This window comes from Hippopotamus amphibius, chromosome 8, assembly GCF_030028045.1.
Source record: "Hippopotamus amphibius kiboko isolate mHipAmp2 chromosome 8, mHipAmp2.hap2, whole genome shotgun sequence".
NCBI lineage: Eukaryota > Metazoa > Chordata > Mammalia > Artiodactyla > Hippopotamidae > Hippopotamus > Hippopotamus amphibius.
In genome coordinates this window covers 90,434,896-90,460,797 of record NC_080193.1, presented here as the reverse complement: position 1 = coordinate 90,460,797, position 25,902 = coordinate 90,434,896, and the positions used below count along the sequence as shown (strand labels likewise).

At 48.7% G+C, this 25,902-nt stretch overlaps 1 protein-coding gene across 1 annotated transcript in view; it reads right to left on the bottom strand.

Annotated features, from left to right (window-relative positions):
- Nucleotides 1-5,187: 5,187 nt before the first annotated feature.
- Nucleotides 5,188-25,902, bottom strand: part of MARCHF4 (membrane associated ring-CH-type finger 4) — a 98,519-nt gene continuing 77,804 nt past the window's right edge. Inside the window, exons 3-4 of the mRNA XM_057744739.1 lie at nt 20,787-20,979; nt 5,188-5,555 (exon numbers count right to left, since the gene is read on the bottom strand). Coding sequence (XP_057600722.1) covers nt 5,188-5,555; nt 20,787-20,979 — 561 coding nt within the window. The remainder of the gene's footprint in view (nt 5,556-20,786; nt 20,980-25,902) is intronic.

The window sequence follows — 25,902 nt, the reverse complement described above, 5'->3', positions numbered from 1 at the left end:
CAGCCCAACATGTGGCACCAGACTGCAGAGATATATATTCTAGTGCTGCCGTGTACGGCTACATGACCTTGGGCAGTGTGTTTAACCTCTCCGTGCCTCAGTGTCCTCTCCAAAAAAACTAAAATAATAGTAGTTCCCAACTTTGTGGGGTCGTCTGGGGCATTAAACGAGTGAATAGACATAAAGAGTTTGAGATGAGGCTTGGCGTATTGAGAGTACTATATATTTGGCTATTTTTATTATTTCCCCAAAGTTGGGGAAAAGGCAGTATTATCAGATGGAGAGTTTGAGCATCCACATTCTTATGTAACAGAAGCAGAAGCAGATTGTCCCCTCTCCATCAGCGAGGGCCCCACAGGATTGTGGATGTCCTGGAGGTGCTCCGCGCCGTGCTGCCCACTGGCCCAGGTACCATGCCTTTCCTTGCCGGCAGGGCCTTTGGTGGACAGCAGAGCACCGGACTTCGACCAGCATCACGGGCACTGAGGATGCTCTGTTTTCAGGACTTTTCTCTCTCAAAAATTAAGAAAGCAGGTGCACAGGGTGAGCTTGCTTCCCTTTTCTTCCCTAAACCCTCTTCAACCACAGCTTCTTCTCTTCCCTAAACACCTACTGAGCCCTTGGGTCAGAATTGATTGTGATGGGGAGGTGTTTGGTACATGGTTATGGGTCACTGATTTAAAGATGCGGGTCTCGACTCAGTGACCAGTGGTCAGGGGCCAGGAGGGCACTGAAGGCTGTAGTTCTCATCAGACTGGAGCTTAGGCAGGAAAAAAGCCTTCACCCAGTGGATTCTCGTTCCCACGATGGGCTGGGTGAGGAGGAGATAGGATGCTGGAGGTGAAGAGGCAGCATGAAGAAGGATCTGTGGTCCCTTATGGTGGGACAAGGGTGCTAAGCTACCAAACCAATGCAGCCCAGACTCTGGACTCAGATCTGGGGCGAAGCCAGTCCCAGATCCTTGGGTCACTTAGAGTCACCTTGGAGGGTCACTTCATCGTCTATGGCACCCCAAGTACCTCCCAGTTCCCACGTGCCTTCTGCCAATAAGGGTGGGTGGAGATGTGGGGGTGGGGGGAGGTTCCAGGACCACTGCTGTAGACTCAGACCCTTGCAGGTGAAAATCGTCCTTGATCGCCGACATCTTGTGAACTGGGTAATTTGAGGAAAGGTGATAAGGAATAGCGCAGTGTCCCTGCCCTGGCCCCCAGCTCTCTCACCTCAACAGAATGCACTCTGCTCACGAAGCACGTCATTTCTCTTAGAAGCTGGGGGTTGTTGTATCCAGACCATGCCTCTAGTTTCCGTTATTTTTGAATCTCACGCGCGAAACAGAAAAGCAGTATATTAACTTGTAGAGACTTAAAAATTCTATGATTTTCGTGGTTCTGTGCTCTAAGATGTTTACGGATTTGATTCTCCCGGCAGACAGGGACAAGGCCTCATAATTGTGGGGTCCTCCTCAATTTTGTGGACTGTTATTAGACCACCCCCCAACCCACTGCTCTACACCACTCACTTGGAAACAGGGCCAGAAGTCTAGTCCCCAAATAGGATGATTTTTACTTTTTTTTTTTCTTTTCTAGAAAAGGCCTCTGTGATCCCTATGGAACCTGGCCCTTTGCCCATAAAAATGTGGTTGAATTGTATCTTTTGTCCTTTGAGAATTCCCCAGTGTCTAGATATAGCCAACACTCTACTATAGTGGCTTCCATCCAGCCAATGTATTAGCTGAACAATATCAACAATTGTTAGCTACTCTCACAGTTTTTGGTAGGGGACAGAAATAGTTTATAATTATTGAGTCCCAATTTCTCCAACCTCCAAAATTTTTCAGTAGATCTTTACCATAATGACCTCCCTGCATTGTCCTGACCCAGATTTCCCTCAAATTGGGGCCAGTTGTCCTGCAGGAGTGGAGTGGTTACGATCAAAGTCCGGTTGCCTGGGACGGAGTCCTGGGTGGTGATTATGAGCGAGTGATTTAACCTCTTTGCCTCGGTGCCCACATCTGTAAAATGAAGATAATAATGGTACCCACTTCATCAGTCGTTGGAATACTAAGTGTGCTGATGCATAGAAAGTATTTAATTGGGTCCCTGGCACATGGCAAGGGCTTTAGGTGTTAGCTGGTATCTTGTCCCACGCGTGGGGCCATATGTGGGAATGACATGCGGGGGAATTCCCTGGACTACTCACTGCTCTGCCCTGGACCGATCTATAGGAAATCTAGGCCTTTGCCTGTGCTGTGAAGGATGATGTGCACATTTGGAAAAGAACAGTGGTCTCGGGTTGTCCGGGTACACTTGTGCCTCGATCCCCAGAGAGGCATAGAAAATAGAAAAACCCAGTTCATTCATTTTTGTACCCAAAAGCCCCATTCCCCAAGGCACAGGGAAGTTACCATCCTATTGGGTAGCGAGGTCAAAAGTTGACCTTTTCTACACTATGATTGACCTTGAAAGCCAGAGTGTAAGCTGAAAGAAGTGGAGGACCTCCATTCCTTTTCCAGGAGTGTCTTATTCACTCAAAAATATTTGAGCACCTCCTGTATGCCCGGCACTGCTGTAGGTCTGTAGGTCCTAGATATAGTGGTAAACAAGACAGAGGTGGTCTTGGTGCTTACATCATCAAGATCCAGCACACTCCAGAATCCTATCAGAACTTCATTAACCACCTTATCTTCAACACAGTATGTTCTGAGGGATGGTCTCGCATGACCACAAGGTTCTGAAGTGCCCTGCAGATCACCAAAGAAAGACGATGTAATGGCCGCTATAGTTTTGATGATGTGCATGTTTTTGTTGCATTCTGATACTTCTTTGGAAATAGAAAATACACGTCTGGTATATTTTTGGTTGCACTGAGAAGCTTGTGGGATCTTAGATCCCCAACCAGGGACTGAACCCAGACCCTCGGCAGTGAACGTGCCAAGTACTAACCACTGGACCGCCAGGGAATTCCCACATAAATATTTAATTAAACTGAACGGCCCATTCCTAGACCACGCAGAAAAATAGATACCTTCACTCTACACAAATTACTTGTATGGTTTTGCTGGTTTTCACTTGGTCTCTCATTAATCATATGTCTTTCCTGACCCTGTGGACTATGAGCTTCATGAGGGGAGGAACTTTCCTCAGCCTGAGAACATCCCACTGAGGACATTGCCTGACCGACTGCCGGCCCCAGCAGGAGGGCCAGGTCAGGCTGGAGGGAGGGAAGGTCTTGTCTTCTGCCTAGTGATAGGTCTGAGCCCCCTCTCGGGGCCCTGCTCCAAGGGCTGTTTTCTGATGTTCAAAGGAAAACTGAGGTCCTAACACGCCCCTCACCTGTGGTTCTCTCAGCTTCTCTGAAATGACCTGACAGGGTGAAAATTCTCCATATTTCCTCCCAGTACTAATGGTCTCTGCTCCCAGGAGTCCTGGGCAGAAACCTGGAGAGAGTTGAAGAGTTGGTCCTCTTTTTGGGTGGAAGGAATTTACCTGCTAGGAAGCCAAGAAGAGGCCAGGAGTCCCAGTGTTCCACTGTAGGTTCTCACACACACACACACACACACACACATACCTGCCCTGCTCCATCTGTGCTCTCAAAGGAGAAACAACTTCTTGCGAGGAAGAAGATTCTAAGAGTGGAGCAGACACAGGACAGAGGGAAAGCAGATTATACCGTAGAGGGAAAACAGGATAGAGAAAGAAAAAAACTCACATACGGAAAAGGACACTAGTGATAGGGAAAGAAATTTTATTTTCAAGCTTTTAAGAGAATAATACAAACAACAGAGAGTTTTAAAAAACCCTAAAAACTAGTTTAAAAAAGTACTTGACAGTGTCCCTTTAATACCCATGGATGATGTGGCCATTGTGCAATGACAACGAGAAACTCTGTAGGTGACCACCCCGTGGCCTTCCCTGGCAGGGTCCCAGAACCAACAGGCGGGCTCAAGGGGCAGTGCTCCCTGCCAGGGTCCCTGGGCCCGCCTTGCTGCACGGGAGGGACCAGGGAGCAGGGAGCACTGAAGGATTAGCCCAACTGCGCTCAGGGGAGGTCCCTAGCAGCATGGAATACTTAGATTGGTCTCCACTCCACCCCTTGGAGCACATCTGGCCAACTTCCTCCCATTCACTGCAGCGGCTCTTCTGGGAGACCCTGGGCAGGAGGTGCCCTGCCATGGGGGCCCTGGGTCTCAGCAGGTGCCAAGCCAGGAGCGACTGTGGCACTGAGCGTGTCCTGGCCAGGGGTGGGGTTGGGTGGTTGGGAAAATCACACCTGGATTGACAGCTCTGAAGGCTGAAGCCACAGCAGCAGGACTGTGCTTGAGATACCCACAGGAAATCTGTACTTTAGTTGTGTGTGCGTGTGTGTGCGTGTGTTTCCTGTAAACATCTTTGAGCCAAATCACCATAAAATAAAGGAACAAGGGCACAAAAAGACACCCAACGGCAAACCTAAGCCCTCTTTGAGCCCACCTGAAATTGGGAGTTCCAGTTGGAAGGTTTGCAAGGGAGAAGATACCCCCCTCCCTCTGGCCGCTCAGGCCGGCATGTCCCTCCCTGCACCATCACCCCCGAGGCCCTCGAGTCAGGGATCCTGCCCAGCCAGGTAAGCCCAGGGGCTGCAAATGCTATGTATCTCATCCCTGCCAGCCCACACCCATCCCTCTCCCTCCCCCCACTTGCCCCTGGAACACAGCCCAGGGAGAAACCAAAGCAAATTCAAGGGTAAAGCAGGGCAGGCTACAAGTGCTTCTCCTTCCCACACGTGCACATGTGGGCACCACCACCACCACCAGACACGCAGCTTCGCCCCGCGCAGCCGCCACTCCTCCCAGGTGTTTTGTGCAGGGGGGCACATCTGGGTGCTTCTGTCATCGTGTTTCATTTAGGCTTAGTCTGTATTGCACTTCGTTGTTGACGTTGCATTGGTCTTCCTCGCTCTGGTTGGAGAATGGTATTGACTGGCTGGAAATCACGGACTGCTCGCAGCACCAGCCTCCCTCCAGCTGCGGTCCTGTCCCCAGGCCCGTCAAGGCCCACCACCCTCTGCCTGCCCTCTGGCCCCCAGGGTGCCTCCTCACCTCCCCACGCCTGCTCCCCAGACGGCGTCCTGTCGGGCGGCCCTTCCCGGCCCATCCCCTCCTCTCTCGTGTGTGCGTGCGTGATCACGGCTCCCCCCAGGTTTCTCCTCTCACACCGTCGTGACCCTCATGACCAGCTCTCGGCTGCCGCCCTGGGGGGTCCGCTGTTCATGAGGTCTTAAGTGACTCAAGATGTGCAGGATGGTGTAAGCACAGTGGTGATCGGACAGAGGGCCTGAGGGGTGGCCAGCCGCCCGGGCAGGGCCTTCCTCAGGGGCAGGGGTGCCCACAGCCTCCGCTTCTGAGGAGGGGGCGTTGGCCTGGGTGGACGAGGAGGTCCGGGGGTTGGTCCTGCCTCCTGCCTTTTGATCCTCCAGGTCTTTCGTCTTGTCATAGTTCAGCACTTTCCACTGCTGGTTGACAGCCTGCCACCGTTTAAAGATGCGGTACACAGAGGGCCCCTCGTGGATGATGAGGCCTGGGCAGCAGGGAGAAGAGAAAAACAAAGGCGAGTAAGAGAGGGGAAGTCACTGCCGGGGGAAACCAGTCTCCCTCTTGTTTGTAAGCGGAGATAGGCAATGGGTAAGCCGGATTTATATTGGTTTGATTTGTTCATTTCAAACCTACCTTTCAGCTCTGGACCACATGGTAACCATCCTTACATTTCTAGGCTCAGCTAGTCTTTGGAAGTATGTGGGAGGCCGCCACACCGAGGGCGTGGAATAGCCAGACACCTATACGCAGTGCTTTTGCCTGCCTCTGCTCCACCCCTCCTATTCCTTGGCCTGACAAAATCCAAATTCATTATCCATTAAGGCATAATACAAATATCTTTTTCTCCCTCTACCATGTCCCATGGCACCTGGCATTTAGCAGATGTTGAATGAATCCTGTGCTTTCAACGGTACCATAAAAGAAAACCTGTGGTCATGCCATACTTGCTGAATGTCTGGAAGTCCACTGCTTAGCTCTTGGTTCTTTAACAAAAAGCCCAGTGCTACTGAAATACACACCTTGCTGGGAGAGAGAACTTCAGCACAGTTACCATGGCCAGGGGCAGTGTAGAGTCAGAAATGAGCTACGTCAGATAACCAGGAAACTAAATATCAACTGTGTGCCTACTATGTGCTAAGCACTAGGGATAGTGCAGTGAGCAGGACAGGGAGAGTCCTGCCCTCAGAAAGCTGGCATTCTAGTGCAGAGACACACAACAGACACGGAAACAAAACAATAAGACTATTTCAGGCACTGACGTATGCCATGAGGAACGTAAAATAGGGTGAAAGAGCCACTGCCTGCAGACATTGAGAGACCTGTTTGATGGAGAGAGTAGGAAGGGCTTTGGGGGGAGGTGATATTTGAGTTGAGACTGAAATGATGAGAAGAGGGGATCCATGCAAAGTCTGGAGAGAGAGCACTTCGGTGGCAAGAACTGCAGGCATAACGGCCAGGAGGTGAGAATGGAAGGCACCCGGATCAGAAAGGAGGGCAGCGTGGCTGGGGCGCAGCGAGGGAGTGAATGAGTGGGGCGGTGCAGGCAGACAGGAGTCAAAGCCCATGGTAAGGCCTTGTAGGCCATGGCAAGGGGTTTATATTCTATCCTGAGTATGATGGGAAGCCATTGAAGGGCTGTGACGGGAGGACAATGTGGTCTCATATATCCTTCAGAAAGGTCATCCTGGCTCCTGTGAAGCAATAGACTGAAGAGGGACAAGAGCAGGTGCAGAAGACCAAGGAAGTGATGCAGTGATTCAAGCTGGAAATGATGCTGGCCTAGACTAGGGTTATAGCGGTGGAGACAGTGAGAGATTGTTGGAGTCAGGATGTATGTTGGAGGCAGAGCTGACAGACTTGCTGACAGGTGAGCTGTGAGGCACGAGAAAACTCTGGATAACTCCGAAGATTTTGGCCTTAGCTGTTAGATGAGTACTGGTGGTGTTGACTGAGGTGGGGTGGGCATGAGGGCCGGGGGTGTGGGTCTGTGTGTGGCGGCAGCAACTGTATCAGTTTCCTTTTGCTGCTGTAACAGATCACTGCACGTTCAGTGGCTTGAGACAACACAAATGTATCCTCCTGCAATTCTGAAGATAAGTCTGAAATCAGTGTCACTGGGCTCAAGGGAAGGGGTCAGCAGGGCTGGTTTTCTTCTGGTGACTTTGAGGGAGAATCTATTTCCTTGCTTTTTTGGCTTCTAGAAGTTGCCTATGTTCCTTGCCACTTGCTTGCATCACTCTGCCCTTTTCTTCTGATGTCACATCTCCTACTCCTCTCTGGTCCCTGAGTCTCCCTCTGCCTTTCTCTTATGAGAACACTTGTGGTTACATTGGGTCCACCTGAATAATCCATGATACTCTACCTGTAACAAGATCCTAAGATTAGTCACATCTTCAAAGTCCCCTTTACCATAGAAGGTTACATAAACAGGGATTAGGACCTGGGTGTCTTGAGGGACAATTATTCAGCCTGTCATAGTCATTAATAGTTATATTTTGGTTATGGTAAATTTAAGACACCTGATAGAAATCTCAATAGAAGATCCAGGTAGGCAGTTGGATACATGAGTCTGAAGCTTAGGTAGAGGTCTTGCCTGGTGATGGAGGTCATCAGTGAATAGGTGGAATCTGAAGCCTTAGGAGGGGCCCAGATCTCCTGGGAGAAGAGGTAGACAGATGAGAAAAGAGGGCCCATGACAGAGCCCTGAGGCTTCTGATAATATAGAGGTTTGGTGGAGGTTTAGTGGAGGCAGAGCCAGGAAAGGAGGCTCTGAAGGAACAATAATGGTGTAGCAGCAAGACCAGCAAGTGTGGAGACCCAGAAGTCTAGAGGAGGACATGTTCCATGAAAGAGAGTGTGGAGACTCCTTGAAAGGCTGAAGCAAGGTCAGCTCAAGTGAAAGGAGGATGAGGAGGACATTAGCTTGGAGGCCACAGAGGGGATACCAGGATAGATGCGATAGTGGGAAAACCAGGCAGTTCTCATCCAGGAAGTCATCACCCATACGGTGAGGGTGGTCTGGGAGGCTGGGCCCTCGGTGAGTGAGATGGCTGGGGATGAGGCAGGGTGGGATTTGCCTGCAGCACTGTAAATCTAGGGGTGGCTGGTCTGGCCCCTGCGGGGAAGAGCTGACTCACAGGAGCAATGAGCCACTCCAGCCAACTCCACGTCAAGCAGAGACTGGATGGGAACATCGCAAAGCCTCTTCAACCTCCAACACACTGTGATTCTAGGAGACAAGACAGCCACCCACTGTTACTCTTTCCTCCGGGACTCCAACAGCTCCTGAAACTGTACTTTGTGCAACAGGTCTTCATGGGTTCATTGAAGGAGAGACCGTCTCCCTGTAGCTCAGTTGTTCCTAATCCTTTGGATCAAGTACGCCTTTGAGGATCTGATGAAAGCTAAGGACCATATTTCTGGGGGGAAAAACCCAGACGCATGAACTGTCCTTATGATTTTAGGGGGTTCATAAATCTCCTTTTGACCACCTGTGGACCCCTTGATCTCCTGCCTGGTTCTGGACAAGGAGACTTCCTCTCTGCCCGCTTTCTCACCCTCTCCCAGTGTGCCAACTCTCATCACTTCCTTCAACCTTTTGAATACACGCCTATGCACTCTTGGCACTGCACTGTTCACTTGTTCATCTCACTAGACTTGTTTGAACACTGCTATGCTCTTTCCCCTAGATCGTAAGCCCCTCGAGGACAGGAGTCAGTTATGGTTGAGGCTTGGGCAGCTAATATGGTATTGGGAGCTTCATGAAGCCTTGGTGATGATGGAGGACACTGCGGCCTCTGGGAGGGGGAATCAGGATTTTCTGAAGCCCCAAACTCACTCTTTCCAATAAGTCACTACACTTGATTCTTAATTAGCTTCTCGATCAGACAATTTTACCCTGATTGAAGAGGGTGGCTTAAATTTTTGGTCTGAATGCTACCTCCTAATTATCTGTCTAGTGTTCAGGAAGTAATTAAACTATCTTAATGGCTAGGTGGCTGAAGGGAAGGAGGGTGCACCTGTTTTTATAGATAATGCTTGCCTGGCAAAAGTTGGAAAAGCACAAACTATTGCTTTCACATCCACTCCCTAGCCCTCCCTCTGCTTCCTGCTCTACAAATTACTTATTGATTCCTTGAGCAGCAGAATTTTTTTAATGAGGGAAGATGGGTGGGGCTCATCTGGTAGGGACATATCAAGTGAGCAAAGTTGAAGAGACGGGAGAGAAAGAAGATGAATGGGAAAATGGATAGAGACAAAGAGAGACTAAAATTAGAATAGGAGGAAAGAAGGCTATGGGTGCATGGAGGCAGAGAAGTAGTAGGAAAACAAAATGGAAATTAGAATGCATGGCAATTTCAGAAACTCAGTATGATTTGATTGATTCCCTTTGTGGGGTTTTCTATTTAAATTCTCTGGTAATTACTTAACAAAGTGCTCAACCCTGGGCTGTATCTCAGATACAGTTTTAGAAGAATTGCTGCCTTTATCCTTCTAACGTCCTTCCATCTTTTGGGGATCCTCTTACTGCAGGCTCCATAGGATGTCAGAACCCTTTGTTTGTCATCATATCTCTCCCCCAGCCTCCAGCTGAAATAGCCCTTTGTTCGGCCCGTGAGGATGGGAGGGAAGGTGGCCATTGTGAGTAGGTGGTCCTGCCTGCGCGGCTCCCCTACCCCTGTGGTGTTGTCAGGGAGTTCTCCCTGACGTGGCATCCCAATTCTCCTCTGCTGAATTTTGGCCATTGGTTCTTTCTGTGTCCAGAGCAGTGAGACACAATTTAATTCTGTTTAGTTAGCATTTCCTGAGTACCTACTATGTGCTTCTATGAGCACCTGTGATGGAACAAAAAACGGATTCCCATGATGTACAGAGTTAGCAGGCCAAGGCTGACTGAGAAGTATGCAGAGAAGAGCTCTGGTCCCCTCAGCGACATCAAATCCTTCTTCTCACCCTCACCTCTTCTCCTACTAATATCCTAGTTTAAGGTTGCAGACATGTGGCATGAAGGTTGCAGACAACTAACTCGACAATAGTGTTTCTCAAACCAGGGAGTTTATGAAAACACAGATTCCTGGGCACCAGTCCCAGACAATGTGACTCAGTAGGTCTAGAATTAGGACTAAGCATTTGCATTTCTAACATGCTCTCAGGTAATGCTGATACTCAAGTGTGTACGGACCACACTTCAACAGCAGTGCCTAGATCATGGTCCTTATCCAGACCTACTGCCTCACGGAAGGGTCTGAATTTTGGTCAAAGAGCTATAAATAATTTAAAAAAATACTTTATTTCCAGATGTGACAGACATGACAAGCTAAGGCAACAGAAGAAATGGATACTTCCTCTCCTAGATGCGAAGACTTTTGGGCCCCACAATTGAGAGTTGACTCACCAACGAACATGTATTGAACATTAAAATTCCCGGCCCCTTACTAGCCTTGTGGTTTGAGGTAAATTAATTTCTCTTTCTGAGCCTCAGTTTTCTCATCAGGAAGTGGGGGCTGCCAACCCCTTGCTTATAGGGTTGTCATGAGATTAAATGAAGTCATGAATCCCGCGTGCCGACACCTGCGCTGTGCCGAGCACACATTTACACTCAATGCCACAGGACACTGATTGTTTGGGCGAAATTACAGGGCAGAAAAAACCCACTCACATCTGCCCCTCCTCCTCCTCCTTTATTGCCAACCCTGTTCCCAGCCACAAGCACCTGTTCTTCTGTCTCCTAACTGTCCTTCCCAGTCCTCAGTATGAGTCATTGTTTATAGATGAATAACATGCTAGACCTGAGAGGAGCTCTGGAAACCAGCTGATTCTACACGTGTCCTAAATATCCTCGCTCTGCTATAATTGAGAGGTCCATTCCTGGAAGTGTGTTTGTGAAGCTGTGCCCCAAGAGACTGCACATTTTTTTCTGTGGTTTTTTTTATGAGGCTTAGTGCTCTTGCTATCTGGATGGGTACTAACAGAACCGCATTTCTTAGCCACTCTGGGTGGTGATGGTGAAGGTCATGGTGGTGATGGTGAAGGTGATGAGAGTCAATATTTATTGAATGCTTACTATGTCCTATCACTAAAGGGCTTTGCAAATATGGTCAACTTGTCACATAAACGCAGTGAAGGAGGTGATATTATCTCCACTTCACAGAACAGGAAACTGAGCTCAGAGAGCCCTTCGCACTCAGGTGGAGCCAGGTGACTGACACTGAATGTGAGCGTGGGTCAAGTCAAGATAGAAGAAATGGGAGCTGAGGGGGAAAGTGTGTGTGTGTTTATGTGTGTGTGTACGCACACACGTGTGCAACCTTTATCCATGCTCTCTTTTATTTTCTATTACATGGAAATAAAAGATTCAGAAGCCTAGGAAACTGTGGGGGCACAAGATGCAAGGGTCTTGGTTCCCTGAATCACTGTGTGGAGGAGAACCTCCCACTGACAGGAACTTCTATTGGGTTAAAACACTGAATTGGGGGCTTACTTTTCTTTCTATCTGCTGGTATGGCTCTAACTAAAATACCTTAAATGCTAGCTTAGGGGCTACAGAGAAAAGCAGTTGCGGCTCAATGGCATGTTTCATGTGGTCCCCAAAATATATTGGCTGGTGTGAGCATCCACTTTATCTACCAGATTGCGGCTATTTCTAGCCACAAACCCATCGTCAACAGACAGACTTGCCATTTCTGAGTCTGTCCCAAAAATTGTGCTGCAGGCACTGAAGGCAGTTCCTAAGAGTGTTCCTAAAATATCTGAGCCCTGTCAGCACAACTGGAATAACTGAATTGCCTCCCAAGTGGTCTCCTTTGAGGGGGACAGTGCTTGCTTGGTGTGTCTGCTTCTAAATCAGTCATCTTCATCCTCTGAGCATCCATCAGCTCAGGTGTAGAGAAAGGTGACCATGCACAGGAAGTGGGGGTGGGGGGATGGAAGGGAGGTGCTTAAGGAAGGGGGTGGAGGGATATGAGTTAAGAGTTAATCCACAAAGTTGGATAACCACATGCAGGAAGCAGAGCACGGACTGACTGAGCATCATCTGGCCCACTTATGTGGCTGATGCTTATTGGTTGTTTGGCCTATCAATCCCCGCAGTCACAATCGCCAGCTTCTGTGAGTCATGACCTCTCACAATGGAAGTAATTCCAAAGTCCTGGAATGTCAGACCTGAAAGGACCTTGTAGGTTATCAGGTTCAACCCTCTCATTTTATAGATAAATCAACTGAGTTATAGAGAGAGGAAGTAACTTGCCCCAGGTCACAGAGGTAGTTGTTAGCTTATCTGGTCAACAGATCTAGGTCTTTCTTCTACTTTCTAGTCTCTTCTGTTGCACCAGGCTGTCTCCTCCATATTTTCAGTTTCCGAATCAGGGAATTAAGAGTTTGGACAGGTGGGGTCATTTCTACCCAGGAGGAGGAAGGGAAGGAAGGAAATACAAAACAAAATATATGTTTTGTTTTTGTTTGTTTGTTTGCTAACGTGAATTAAAATTAAGTTTGAAAAACAATGGTTTCACAGTCCTGATGCTCCAACCTCCTGCCCACTTGCTATAAACTGAGATTTGAATCCCTTTATCTCAGAGGACAGGTACCAGTTACCTCTAAATCATAGGAAAGTTACTCAGTAGACTGTACACAGAGGAAGTTTTAACAACAACAACAAAATTCTATAATTTCATCAATTACCCTATCCCACTGTTTTAAAGACTTCAAGCAATTTCAGAATCTCGCTCACTTTCCTTCACCTGACCTCATTCCACTCACAAGTGAAAAACAAACATGATGAGGATGAAGTCCTCATTTTTGCAGACTTGACTTCTTTGTGGCCAATCTCTTGGGTGTGTGGAGTGAAAAAAAAAATGTTTTTGGTGCCAGAGACCTTAATTAATTTGCTCTTGTTAAATCCTAATAACTTGACCCACTGGAGCAGAGAATGTCCCATTTGTTTCCTGGGAGGCTCTGTCAGCTTCTCTGCCGGGGAAGACAGCGTCATTAGAGATGAGGGAAGAGGAGGCAGGTGGAACGAGGACGTTCGATGTAATCAGATCTTCTCATTGAGGGGACACGGATGAGGGAGCCAAAACCTTCCAAAAGACGCACTGCTCCAAATAACTGCAGATTCTCAATTATGGGAGGACTCCAGGTCAGGCTCTCCAGGCTGTGGCTGGATTCAGGTTTTAACCATTTTGGCAAACCTTTATTCAGTGCCTACCTCGAGGGGAATCTATGCTGACCAAGTACCTCCTACCCTGATCACTGATATGTATAAGTGTCTGCTCCTTTACATGTGCCATCTTATTCAATCCTCTCAACAACCCTCTGAAGACAGTATTATTAGCCCACTTCACAGATGAGGAAACAAAAGAGAGAGAGGTTATGCAAATCATTTAAGGTCCCAAGGTTAGTAAGGAACTGAACAATATGCAGCCCCAGACAATTATGTAGCACTACTCCTGCCACTCCATAGACCCAGCACTCTGGGTTTTGTGGTTCAGTACCCCCTGCTGTTTTCTCATCTTCTGTCTCCTTCCATCCCTTAAGCGTTTAATGTTCCCCAGGTCTCTGTCCTCAGTCACCAACTCTCTGAATATTCCTCCTAAGTTGTCTATTCAAAATCCACAGCTTCAAACACCTCTTATTGTTGCCCTCCAAATCTGTCTTCAACTGCCTGCTTTCCTTACCTTCCCCGCTTCCCACCAGTTACCAGCCGTCGTCAGAAATGGTTTGATGCCCTCTACACCTTCCTCTATGTCACAGGAGGGGACCACCTGTGCAGTCAAAAAAGGCCTTTCCCTCTTTCTACTCCAGCAAAGAGACACCTTCCCGGCCCTGCATTCTCCTCTTTGCAGCCCATAATGTCCTCCACGTGTCTTGCCATCTCTTCCACTCAAACTCTTGACTTTTGACTTAGGAACTGCCTCTTGCCTCTCTGCCCGGATTTTCGGCTTAGGGTGGTCCTTTTTTCCCCTCTGCCTTTGCTGAAGACATAAGCTTTGATTCCCATTTGCTCCACCCCTTGCCCACCCCATTCTCATGCTCAGCGACGGCACCTGGTCCCCACTCAAGCCAGAGCCTCGCGGCTCCCACTTGCCTGAAGGCATTCAGACAGTCCTATCCAGTCCACATCCTATGTGCTTCTCAAGGTCATCCCATACACTTCTTCCCCACTGCCACTGTTTTACATCTCTTTACTTCTTGCTCAGACTATTACCAGCATTTTCCAGCTGGCCTCTCCCAACATCGAGTCTGTCCTGCTTACTCATCCTCCCCACGGTTGCCAGAGCTATCTCTTTAAAACATGCATCTGATAATACTTCTTCTCTGTATAAAATCTATCAATACCTCCCCATCACCAGCAGGGTAGTCTGAGCTGCTTAGTATATGATTTGTGATCTGTGAGATTTCGTTCTTGACAACCTCCGCATCCCCATGACCCACCTCTCCACCCTGGCTCTTCGCACCCAGCCATACAAACTTGCCCAAAGTTTTCTAAGCACATCTTGTTCTCTCATGCCTCTGTGTCTCTACACGTGCTCTGCCTGGAAAGTTCTTCTCCACTCTTCTGGTCAGATTTTGACATATCTTTTAAAACTAGCTCAAGGACAGGGTTCCTTCCCTTGGAAACCCTTCTTGGACACCTCCAAGGAAGAGTTAACTGCTCTCTGCTCTGTTCTACCTTCTTCTGTATCTTGTAAAAGCTCCTGCTGGGTTGTGATTTATTTGTAGACTGTAAGATCCTTGAAGGCAGGGACTGTGTCTCATTCATCTCTGCATTAATAGTCCCTAGTTTCAGGAACAAAACAAGACATCCCACAAATGCCACTGAATGAATGGATCTGACCATTCCAAGCCCACTCTGACTCAGTCATTTCCTGTGCTCACTCATTTCTATGTCTCAGCTCTTATTATTGGCATCAATAATTACCTGTCTGCCTCCCCGTGAAGGGTAAGATCCTTGAGAACAGACGACTCTCTTATTGGGAATGCCCTCTCAATAAATATTTCTGACCGAAACAACGGATCCCCTAATTTCATGTTAACCAGCAGATTTATCTCTCCATGTCCCAAGTGCCTTTCAACACAATGTCTCACAAGGAGACAAACCACCCAAATTTCTCAATTTCTTAACTTCTCAAGCCTCCCTCTTAGTTGGTGTCAGAATAGCACTGATCAAAAGGGAGGTACAACAATGGCTAACCTCCAAAACCTTGAATACAGGACAGGAGCAGCTGGGCCTCACTTAATTTCCTGTTGCTACCAGCCATTACTCTATGGGTCAAGGTATTACTGGACCAATTTGCCCTCAACCTGCCTCCCCATCCAAGCTCTGCATTTGCAATTTCACAGAGCAATCAGAGATGAAATAGGCAATAGAAAGGAATTGGAGCCAGAAGTTCATGGTCCAATCCTCAGCTCTGCCATTTGTTTCGTAATGTGACCTGGAGCCCAACAGCTTTAAGCCTCTCCTCACCTGTTACATATGGATAGTACTTACCCTGCTTATCTTTTAGGGGTGTTGGCCCCTTTCTCAGTTCCTCTCTGTCCTTGCAGGGGTTTGGTGGTTTGTTCTGTCTAGAGCAACTTACACTTGGCTTTCACAGTGGCATAGATTGGTCTTGGGAGTTAGGACTCTAAGCCAAGAGATGCTTAATCTGTAGAGGCAGCCTGTATCCCAGAATGTACAACCCTCTGATATGACCAAGTCCTGAGACATTGTCCACAACCTGGATGGGGCTGATGTGGCTTCATGAGCAGCAAGCTGACCACGTCCCAGACTCTGCATCCTCTTAGCTTCATGGCTCAGAGAATATCTGCTGAGCTGGTGTTGGCGCTCCGTGGACTTCCTCCTGCTGTGTCCCTCCCACTCTCACCAACTTTCCCTCAGCACGCCACTCTGATAGAAAAGGTACATGTATTTTTAAGGATTAATTAAAGCTATACATTATGTTTACTCAGATTTTTACCATCTGACACCATTTAACCGTCTTAGGGAATAGACATATTGTTGTTGGTGTCTGAAAAATAGAGAAATTTCAAAGAATTATTTTAACAAATGGTCTTATTCCTTTCTTACTCCACCTTTTGAGCTAACACAGGGCTAGACTCATTTTCCTTTCTCCCAAAGATGAACTTGTTATCCAGGTTCTCAGTGGCTCCATCTGTCCAAGGAGCTTGGGTCTGTGTATGTGGATTCTTTCAGTCAATATTTTCATTCACCCAACATTTCTTGAAAACACCCACCTCCCTCGTTTCCACTTTCACCCGCTCTCTGGTGAGGAGCCCTCTCTTCCTCTGCTCATTTTTTCACATCACCTTCTTCCACTCTCCCAGGACTTCTGGAAGGAAAATTTCTTCCCTTCCTTGGGGGTGAGCTAAGTGATTGAGTTTTTTTAAAATAAATTTTATTTATTTATGTATTTATTGGCTGTGTTGGGTCTTCCTTGCTGTGCGCGGGCTTCCTCTAGTTGAGGCAAGCGGGGGCTGCTCTTTGTTTCAGTGCGCGGGCTTCTCATTGCAGTGGCTTCTCTTGTTGCGGAGCATGGGCTCTAGGTGCACAGCCTTCAGTAGTCGTGGCACTCTGGCTCAGCAGTTGTGGCTCTCGGCCTCTAGAGCGCAGGCTCAGTAGTTGTGGTGCACGGGCTTAGTTGCTCCGCGGCATGTGGGATCTTCCCAGAGCAGGGCTCGAACCCATGTTCCGTGCATTGGCAGGCAGATTCTTAACCACTGTGCCACCAGGGACGTCTCTAAATGATTGAGTTTTAAAACTGGTGACTGCCTCCAAAGTCAATAGATGCCACCACGTGGCTCTCTGTGGTTTGCTTCTTTGTGCAGTAAGAGGACGACGTCATGCCTCCTCCCGGCTGGCCCAGCCTGGTCTCTGTCTCTGTTCTAGCTTCCCTGCCTCCCATTGGTTCAGTGAGTCAGGCCAGAAGTCCAGACTCGTGAATGGAGGTAGGAGGTGTAGGAGAGAAGTGACGGCACGCTCTCCTCCGGGAAGAACAGACTAGACCCTGGGTTGGCATTCTGGTTTGTTTCCCTGGAAAATCTGATGAAGGTAGAGTGTCAGCTGGGTTATAACATGGCCTCAGTTGGAGGTGACCCCTGATGGGTGGGTACTTTACCATGAATACTGCTGGGAGGCTGTAGCATTGGGCTTTCTGAGTCCAGTGACACTTGTGAATAAGTGTGACTTTTGCAGGGACCCTGGAAACTAGGCCAAGACGGACCCACTGTTGTGGATCTCATCTCCTTGTTTCTGAGCTATCATTTGGGGGTGAGAGGCTACCCCTGGAGTAGAATAGGGAGGGTGGCGAGGACGCGCCTGCAGACGTAAGCTGGACCTGCCTTGTGGAGGCTGTGGTTCCTGTCCTACATTCCTCTTAGTGAATCTGATGCCGAACATGCACTCTGGTAGTTCTGTGAGTCTGAATGTCTAGTTGAGCCTAAAAATAAAGAGACTCCACCTGATTCTCCCTTCCAGAAAGCCCTTAAAAAGCTATTTTTACACCCACTTGTGCAGTGCTGTGTGTTTCCCCCCAGCTGGCCAGAACACAGCAGAGAAGAAGTGACTGGTACTTGAACTTCACACTCAAAGCCACCATCATTACTGTTGGTCATCATCACACCATCAAAATCATCCTCACCACAACCACAACAAAAATCTGTGCATTCCAGCTCCTGCCTGTCACCTCCCACTTTCTTATCTAGATCACATACTACTCCCCTTTTAACTTCGTCTCCCAGTATTTTCTTCTATGGACAGCATCTCCTAGAAAACAACAACAACAACAACAAAACCCCTGAACTGAGGGCCCTACCCTGCTGCTTGAGTCAGCCTGAGACAAATGCTTCAGTCTCAGAGTTTCGCCATCTGAAAAATGGGAAGAATAATCATTGGCCCTTGGGACATGCTTTGAAACAGAAGTAGCACCAATTATAGTCAATAAAATAATCGAGCTGTCTAAACTTTTTAAAGGTGAGATAGTCTAAATATAAATATATCTGAGCACTTTTGGATGGCACCAAAAGCAGTTAGGGTCCCTATGCATTCGCCTCCGATCCGATGGCTGTCTCCAAGCAGTCACTGTCTGTCAGCGCAGAATGGATAGTTCCTGGTGTGGCTGTGCACCTGGGAAGTGAGGTTTTCCTGAAAGCTTAGAAGGAAGGAAAACAATATAAAACTCTCAGTATGTAGCTCACTCTGTTTCTCCCATAAATGGAGTGACTGAGTGCCACATGTATACAGGAAGAGAGAGAGAAATGGGCCGGAGGCAGGCGAGCAGATAGAGGAGCTGGGAAGAGACAGACAGGAGAGGCTCCTGCCAAGGAGCCCTACTCAGGAGAGACACCGTGAACACCATGAGAGACCAGAGCACCGGGCAGGCCAGAGTGGGGGTGCTGGGGGGCTCAGAGCCCCAGGGAGCAGGCCTGCAGGGAGAGCCCCTCCTGTAAGTGGGCCCACGTGCACCGTAAGTCCCAGGTGGCATCTGTAGGTATCTCATAAGTGACACTGCAGGATTCCTACTATCTGATGCAAGAGGATAATGGAAGGAACCACTGGACCACCAGTTGGGAGACCTTGTTCTAACCCCAGCTGAGCAATCTTGACAAGATCACTTCCCTTCCCCAGGCCCCCTTGTCTCAAAACAAGGGAGTTGTACTGGTCAATCACATGACCACTTCTCTTCTAAGTCCAGTTCTCTCAGTTTTCAAATCTATGGAGCCCTGACTGGGGGATGGTGTTTATGCTCCTCCCTCTCACCCACGCTGCCTCCAGGGGAGGAGCTTATTGGTGACATCATTGGCCTGTGGGCTGTGGGCAGAAGGGACAGTGTGTCAGTACTGAGTGGAAGCTTTGAGAAGCATTGCATGTTTCCACCCGTCCTCTTGTGCTCCTGCACTGGGCTAAAAGAATACACCCCAGTGGTTCCTGCTCCTTTAGCCTGGGCCCTAGCATGAGGAAAAGGGTCTGAACCCAAGGTACAGTCAGAAGCTAAGTTGAGCCAAGCAAGCCCAGGAGAACCAAACCATCTTGCAGACCCGTGAATGGGACATAAATGCTTGATGTGAGGCAGTGCAATTTTGGAGTTGTTTGTTACTGTAGCCAAAGCTGACTAATACACCATGTGACAGAAGAGCATGTCTCATAGACATGCACACCAGGGACCAATCAAAAGCCTGCCTGAAGGAGAATGAAGGGCAGCTGGAAGAGCTCCTACAGGAAGGCTTCCACTGCTTCCCCCTCCATGCCAGAGCCGCATACCTCCATATGGAGACACACCTGGTTTTTGGCATCAACAACTTGTGCCTCAGCAGGGGTAGGAAGGGAGTCTGGTGGGAGAGGAAACGAAATAAGAATACTTCAAAGTCAAATTCCTCCCCATTTACAGTCCTCTCTCTTCCACAAGCCCCCAAGCCTGGGCAGTCTATTTCTTTCACTGCCTAGGTGCTGTAATTAAAAGGCCCTTGAACTTGGGGTTGATGTACTGGCTTAGCCAGCAGGGAGAGGCATCAAGATGCTTAGACAAATTGACAAGTTCTAGCCTCACTGGTCTCTGGCTGCTGTAATCAGTATGCAATTCTCCAGGCCTCTCTGATTCCCAATATTAAAGGACCCCCAAAGAAGATGAACACCCTCTCGGCCCAGTTCTAGCTAATAGATTTTTTCTTGCCAAACAGAGAAGTGTAGCATATTTGATATAATACACAAACTGATGCCCAGAGAGGACAACTGTGGAACTCTGGTGCTCTGAGCGCTACAGCCTAGGAGATAACCTGAGAGATCCATGGTTGGAGTGTATGACCAGGACTTAAGCATGCTTCTTGCACTCAGAGAAAACCAAGACCATTCCCCCACCTCCTCAGTCACTTGGAGAAGGCTTCAGAGTTGACAGCCATAGCCATCTGTTGGGAAAATTAAAAAGTCCTCCACCAACCAACCTAACATAATGGGAGAGCAGGGAACATACATTTGGGAATGGTGTAAGGGAACAAGCAGGAACTACAGTGGTGGGTTTCCAAACTTTTTCCAAAACACTGAAGGCTTTAAAACAAAACCTTATCTGGAATGGACACATATGTAAACAGATGAAAGTACAGAAGCTCAGGGAGAAGCAGGGTGAAGATTCAGAGCCTGTCTGTCGGTACAGCATTTCATCCCCCACTCCTAAAAGTGGCTCCTGAAGTTGTGGGTGGAACTGCAGAACTATATACCCTTTGAAAACCACTAGACTAGAGAAATCTTGGGCATTAATAGGCTTAAAGAAAGCTGAAAAAAAAAAGGGGGAGCAGGTATCATCATGGCTGTTTCTGGGCATTTTGCTGTGAAGAGAATGGAATTAAATGTACAGGCATCCTTTGTCATGACTTGACAGCTGTGGTGCACACAACAGATAAGAGGCTTTCGACAACTTGCTTGAGGCAGGTGGACTGACCAACCTACCTTTCACAAGTATCCTTAGAGGCAAGCCTCCTTATTTTCATCTTCAACTGGGCAGGGCAGGTGTGCTTGGGAAAGATTTAGATCTTTCTCCTTTGCTCTGCCTCCTCCTACTCCCTACTCACCCCTCAAATCTAAGCTGCTGGTCCCTCCTGCACTCACAGTTCTCAAGCCTGGTTCCATCTGTGCTTTGACCTTCAAGAGGGAGGGACCCTGAGGGATATGTCTAGTTCACCAGCATGAGGCGCCCCCCTTCCCACAGAGACAAGCTCCGAGACCCACCTATGCATACCACGTCCATGAATCCATACATCCCGTAGCAGATCTGGAAGAGGAGGTCTTGGCGCTGCCATTTTGCTGAGGGGCTGAAGGTCGACCAGATGAGCCAAGAGATACTGGCGATGAGGAAGAGGGAACCCAGGATGGCAGCTGCAATCTGCACCTTCTCAATGACTGTCAGGGAGATGGCCTGCCACTGCGGAGAAGAGAACGGCCGGTTAGTGGTTGCCTGGATGCCCTCACCCCACGTCCATGTCCATCCCATTCCACCCCTCCTCCTTCTGCCACCCCAGCCTCTCCTCTCTGGATTTAAACCAGGGCTTTGCATGCTTTTGATGGGAAGGAAACCTGTATCACACCAAATGATCAGAAGTCATTACAGGGAGGGGTTTCTGGGCAGGCATGGCTGGGAAGGAAGGAAGGCCTTTGTCGATGATTATGATACAGACAGAAAAATGTGAAGGAAAAAGTGGAAATACAGAGTGTGGGTGGTATTCCAGGTCCCCAGAATATTCTTTTCTGAGCAACGCTTTATTTTCTCACTAATAGGTGCTGAGAGACCACAGGCATTTTTTGTTTGTTTGTTTGTTTGCTTGTTTTCTACAACACCTGGTACACCATTTAATATGCATGCTAGAGAGTCCCCATTTAACAAAGACAAAAAGAGGCCACAGGATGTGGGGGAGAGATAAGAAAAACAGTATAATTTACTGACTGTATATGAACACTGGGATTTCAGTTTTTAACAGAAAAACACTATGCTAATAGCAGTATTGATGGATGAGTTGAAGGCTAGGTTGTGGGTGGTTTTCTACTCTGAAATTCTATGAGTCTGTGACTGGTCCAGGTAGCACAGGCCTAGAGGAGCCATGAGTTGGATTTTAGTTTGGAATTCATTCACACTCTTGCTCAGCAAATATGTACTGGGTATTCTCTGTGTGCCAGGCACCCTGCTAGGTGCTGAAGGTAAAGCAGTAAGCAAAACCAGAGAAGACTTCTGCCTTCATGGGGCTTTTCATCTAGGGAGCGCAGACAACCAAATGATTATTTACAACTGCAATCCAACAGGAGTAAGAAAGGGAGGTACATGGCATGTGTGAGCCTACGATAGAGGATTTCACTTCCCAGAGGAAGCCATGAGTTGATTGGGAGTTTACTAGGCAAAGAGAGGAGGGAAGTGTGCTCCAGCAGAGGGAAGAGCATGTACAAAGGCCCTGTGACAGAAGAAAGCATGGTGATCACGAAAACCTGGAAGAAGACCAGAGTGGGTGGAGCAGAGAGTGTAGGGGTGAAATGACTGTGAAAGTTAGAAGGGAAAACCACATGCGAGCTTGAAGGACATGCACAGATTTTTGACTTTATCGTAAGACTAAACATGATGCTCTCGAACGGTTTTAAGCAGGGAAGTGACAGGATCAGGTTTGGAAAAGTGGAGGGAAGGCTATCCCCTGATTGTAGCACTTTGCATAATGCCCTGCAGAAGAGCACCCCCAGAAGGCATTTCAGAAGGCATTTCAGAACGCACATCTGAACTCCCGAGGAAAGGCAGACAACCTTCCTTCTGCCAATAGGGAGCCCTCCCTGCAATGTTAAATGGCCTGGACAGACGCACTGATTCTGGCTCCAGCCAGGACTGACCAGTGGCCCCTAAGGAACTGTAACTATTGGAAAACATTTTGCTTGCTAGTCTAGATGGAGGACATCAGCCTTTGCACTTAATTATACAGACCGCATCCCATTACAGGTAATTGGGCCTTTACATTTTCCACTGCTTCCCCCAGCCTAGGGTTACACATAAGAAAGGAATTTTCCAGAAGATGGCCTGATCCGACAGACTCCTCTCATAGACCAAATGCTTTTTCCAGAGACTGCTTCACTGTCTGTGAAGAGGGCTCCTGACTGAGCCTTTTGTTTCCACCACTGTGACATCAATACCTTCCCCTTCTCCTGCTCCAGACTTCAAAAACCCCAAATGGAGAGGCACAGGAAGCTCTCCTTCATCCCTACAGCCCCTTCCTACCAGCCCCTAAGGCCCCTGGGGAAACCAAACAGCGCCCCTAGCTACAATCTGAAGCAGGAAGAAGAAAGAACAGGATGGGGTGATATGCACAAGGCTCCCCTCCTCTCTGCCCCAGGGGAGGCTCCACAAGCGGTGTGGGGAGCAGAGCTGAAAGGAGAAAGCAGAGGACAGGAGAGCTCTGCAGTCTGCCAGGGAGGCTGGGAAGGAGAGAAGGGGTCCAGAGGCACCAGGCTCTGCCACTGCCAGACCCCCAGAGCTTCGTCCCCAACAAGATCCTGATCGCAGTGTCCTGAGACGTCTCCGTGCCCTGCTGTGCAGCAACTGGAGAGACAAAGGGAAAAGAGCATGAAGACGGGATGATTCCTTCCTTATAACAGGAAGGGGCAGTGAGCAAGGGCCAGGCCACCCAGTCCTAGCCCAGCTCTGCTCCAACGTGTGGACTCTGACCTAGGAAAAGTCAAGAAATCATTAAGACTTCCAAAACGTGGAGATAATTGGTCCTTCCTGCTTCCTACAGTATTGTGAGGGTTAAGTGAAACTAATCAGTGCTCCAAAGGGTATGCGCTGCCGTCATTTCTGTTCTTCATTATGTTTCAGCAGAAGTACAGCTATGCCTGTCAAGGTGGCGATAGTCATAAGTGTACTTAGCAAACTCTGTGCTGGGCACTGTAGGGTAGAGGTTAAAGGCCAGACTCAGGAGTCGGACCCCTTGGGTGATCTTGGGCAAACTGCTGACCCCTCTGGGCCTCCACTGTCTCATCTGCAAATTGGGAATAGTAATAGTACCCATGGCATTGGGCTGTTTTCAGTGTTAAATGACATAATATACTTGAATACTTAGAACAGTGACTGGCCCCCACTAAGCACTAACTACAAGTTCATTAATATAATTGCAGCGCAGGTGTAACAGAGAGGCTGAGAAGCAGCCATGGGGCCTGGAGATGACAGGGCTACCTTGACATGCCTCCTTTCTCGAGGGCTCATCCTGGAAACAGGGCTTGCAGAGGGTCACTGAGCTAACGTGCTGTCGTGCCCGCTGTTTCTCACAACGTTTACAGGGAGTGAACCAAGAGGTGAGAGATCCGAGACTTGGAAGAAACCTTCCCACTCTGACAGCAGAGGCAGCCCCGGCACCCCATCCATTGCTCTGCTTGCTCACAGTAGGGCCTGCCTGCTCCATCCTGTACCGCAGATGGTCCAGCTGGCCTGGGAAAGCAGAAGTTGCCCCACCGTGGCTGAGCATGCAGCCGTCTCACACTTGGCTGAACCTGAGCCCTGGACACGCAACCGGGACAATTTGGGTCACAACCACACAACACTGCTGCTAGTTCAGACTACTTCCTTCTTCTGGTACTCTCTGGAAAAGTGAAATGGTATTTACTGGGCACACATCATTGAATGCAATGCGGTCCACTCACAATCCAGAAGTAACAGAATCAGAGAGTCTCCAGTGACTAGAAACTCACAGTTAAAGACATGGTAGTAACTTAAGAATAAAGCAATAGATCAAATTTGTCAATACTGTCATTTGCTTACTGTACTTATGAGATTAGAATAACCTTTTCTTTTCTTTACCCCCAGAAAAAAGTTATCCCTAAGTTGTTTTTCATTTTTTTGTGTCAAAGGCTGATGCCAGATTAGGGGCCAAGGGCAGAGCCAAGGGGGCACTTGGGGGTGGGCTTGTGGGTTTGGACTCCGACCCTTTTCCAAGGCTTGAATCAGCTGAGAAGGAAGGAAAGAGTTAACGCACCCCAGGGCATGGAATCAGCTGTCTCATCACATTGCTATTTTAAGACATTTCAAGATTTTGAGATGAATGGCTAAAGGTGGAACCAGTGCAGAGAGAGGCACTTATTCTGACCCCTTGGTACACCATCAGGATGGCCGAGGTGCCTGGGGGTTCTAAAGCCTCCTTCCAGAAATAAGCCCCCTGCTGACCCACATGCATACACACTGCAACTGCAGGTGTTTCCAACTGCTCTTCATGCAAAAGTCCCACCCCATCATCACCCCAAGCCACTCGCCCTCCTGGAGCTGCAGGACTGACTCTCTCCCAGCCCCTCGGAGAGGAGGAGAGAACACGCTGCTGGAGTTGGCATCCTCACTAGTGTGCTGGTTAGTTGATTACGTGGCAGCGTAACTGGCTGACCATGCATATGTGGAGGTATTTCCAGAAGCAAAGCGCTCTCTCGCTGTATGTGCCTCGCAGGGGGAGCTGTGTGATTTGGAGGGCCTACGAGGTCCTGCAGGGCCTGCCAGCTCCTCTGGGGATGATGGATGTGTCAGGGCAGGGCGGGAGGGGTCGGGGAGGACGGTGAGGGCGCCCTCCGTTCTGACAGGTCCAGCCCTGTGTAACTCTGTTTCACAGACCCCACCTGAGCTCTGGCCCTCCTGCCCTTGCCCTTCACAGAGGACTCTTCATAGTCTCTCCCTTTTCTTTCTTCATTCCTGCCCCGTCTTCTCTTTTCCTCTGCTTCCCTTTCCTGCCTCTTCTCCGTTTTCCTCTAGTCCCTTGTCACAAGAAGTGTGGTCTGTGGACCAGCAGTGGCAGAAGCACTCGAGAGCTTGTTAGAAATGCCCCACCCCACACTCCTGAATCACTGTGTTTTGACAAGATTCCGGGTGATTTACATACACATTCACGTTTGGGAAGTGCCGCTGAATCTCCTCTCCTTATTTCTTCTTTTGCGTCCTTAGCTTTATCACTGTCTTTCCCCTCACCCTCCCACCCTGTCTTTTTCCCCTCCTGCACTCTTCCGTGCTCCGGTGTTTCTTGTTTTTCCCTCCCTCCCTCCCCTCTTTTCTACCTATTCCTTTTCCTTATCTTTCATTCATCCATCCATCCATTCATTCATCCATTAGCCCACTCACTCTCTCTTCCGTCTGACTCTCCACATTTCTTTCCTTCCATATCTGTTTCACTCTCTTGGCCCCACCCCTTTCTCCTCTTCTGGCTGAGGCTTAAGAGAAAACACAAAAATTCTCTCATCCCCTCCTGTCCGCTTGCCCACCGCGGTCTTGTCCACGTGGGCCAACTCCTTCCTTTTCTCCAAAGCACCCAGACTCTAAGGTGAAATCACCTCCCTCCGCAAAGCAGAG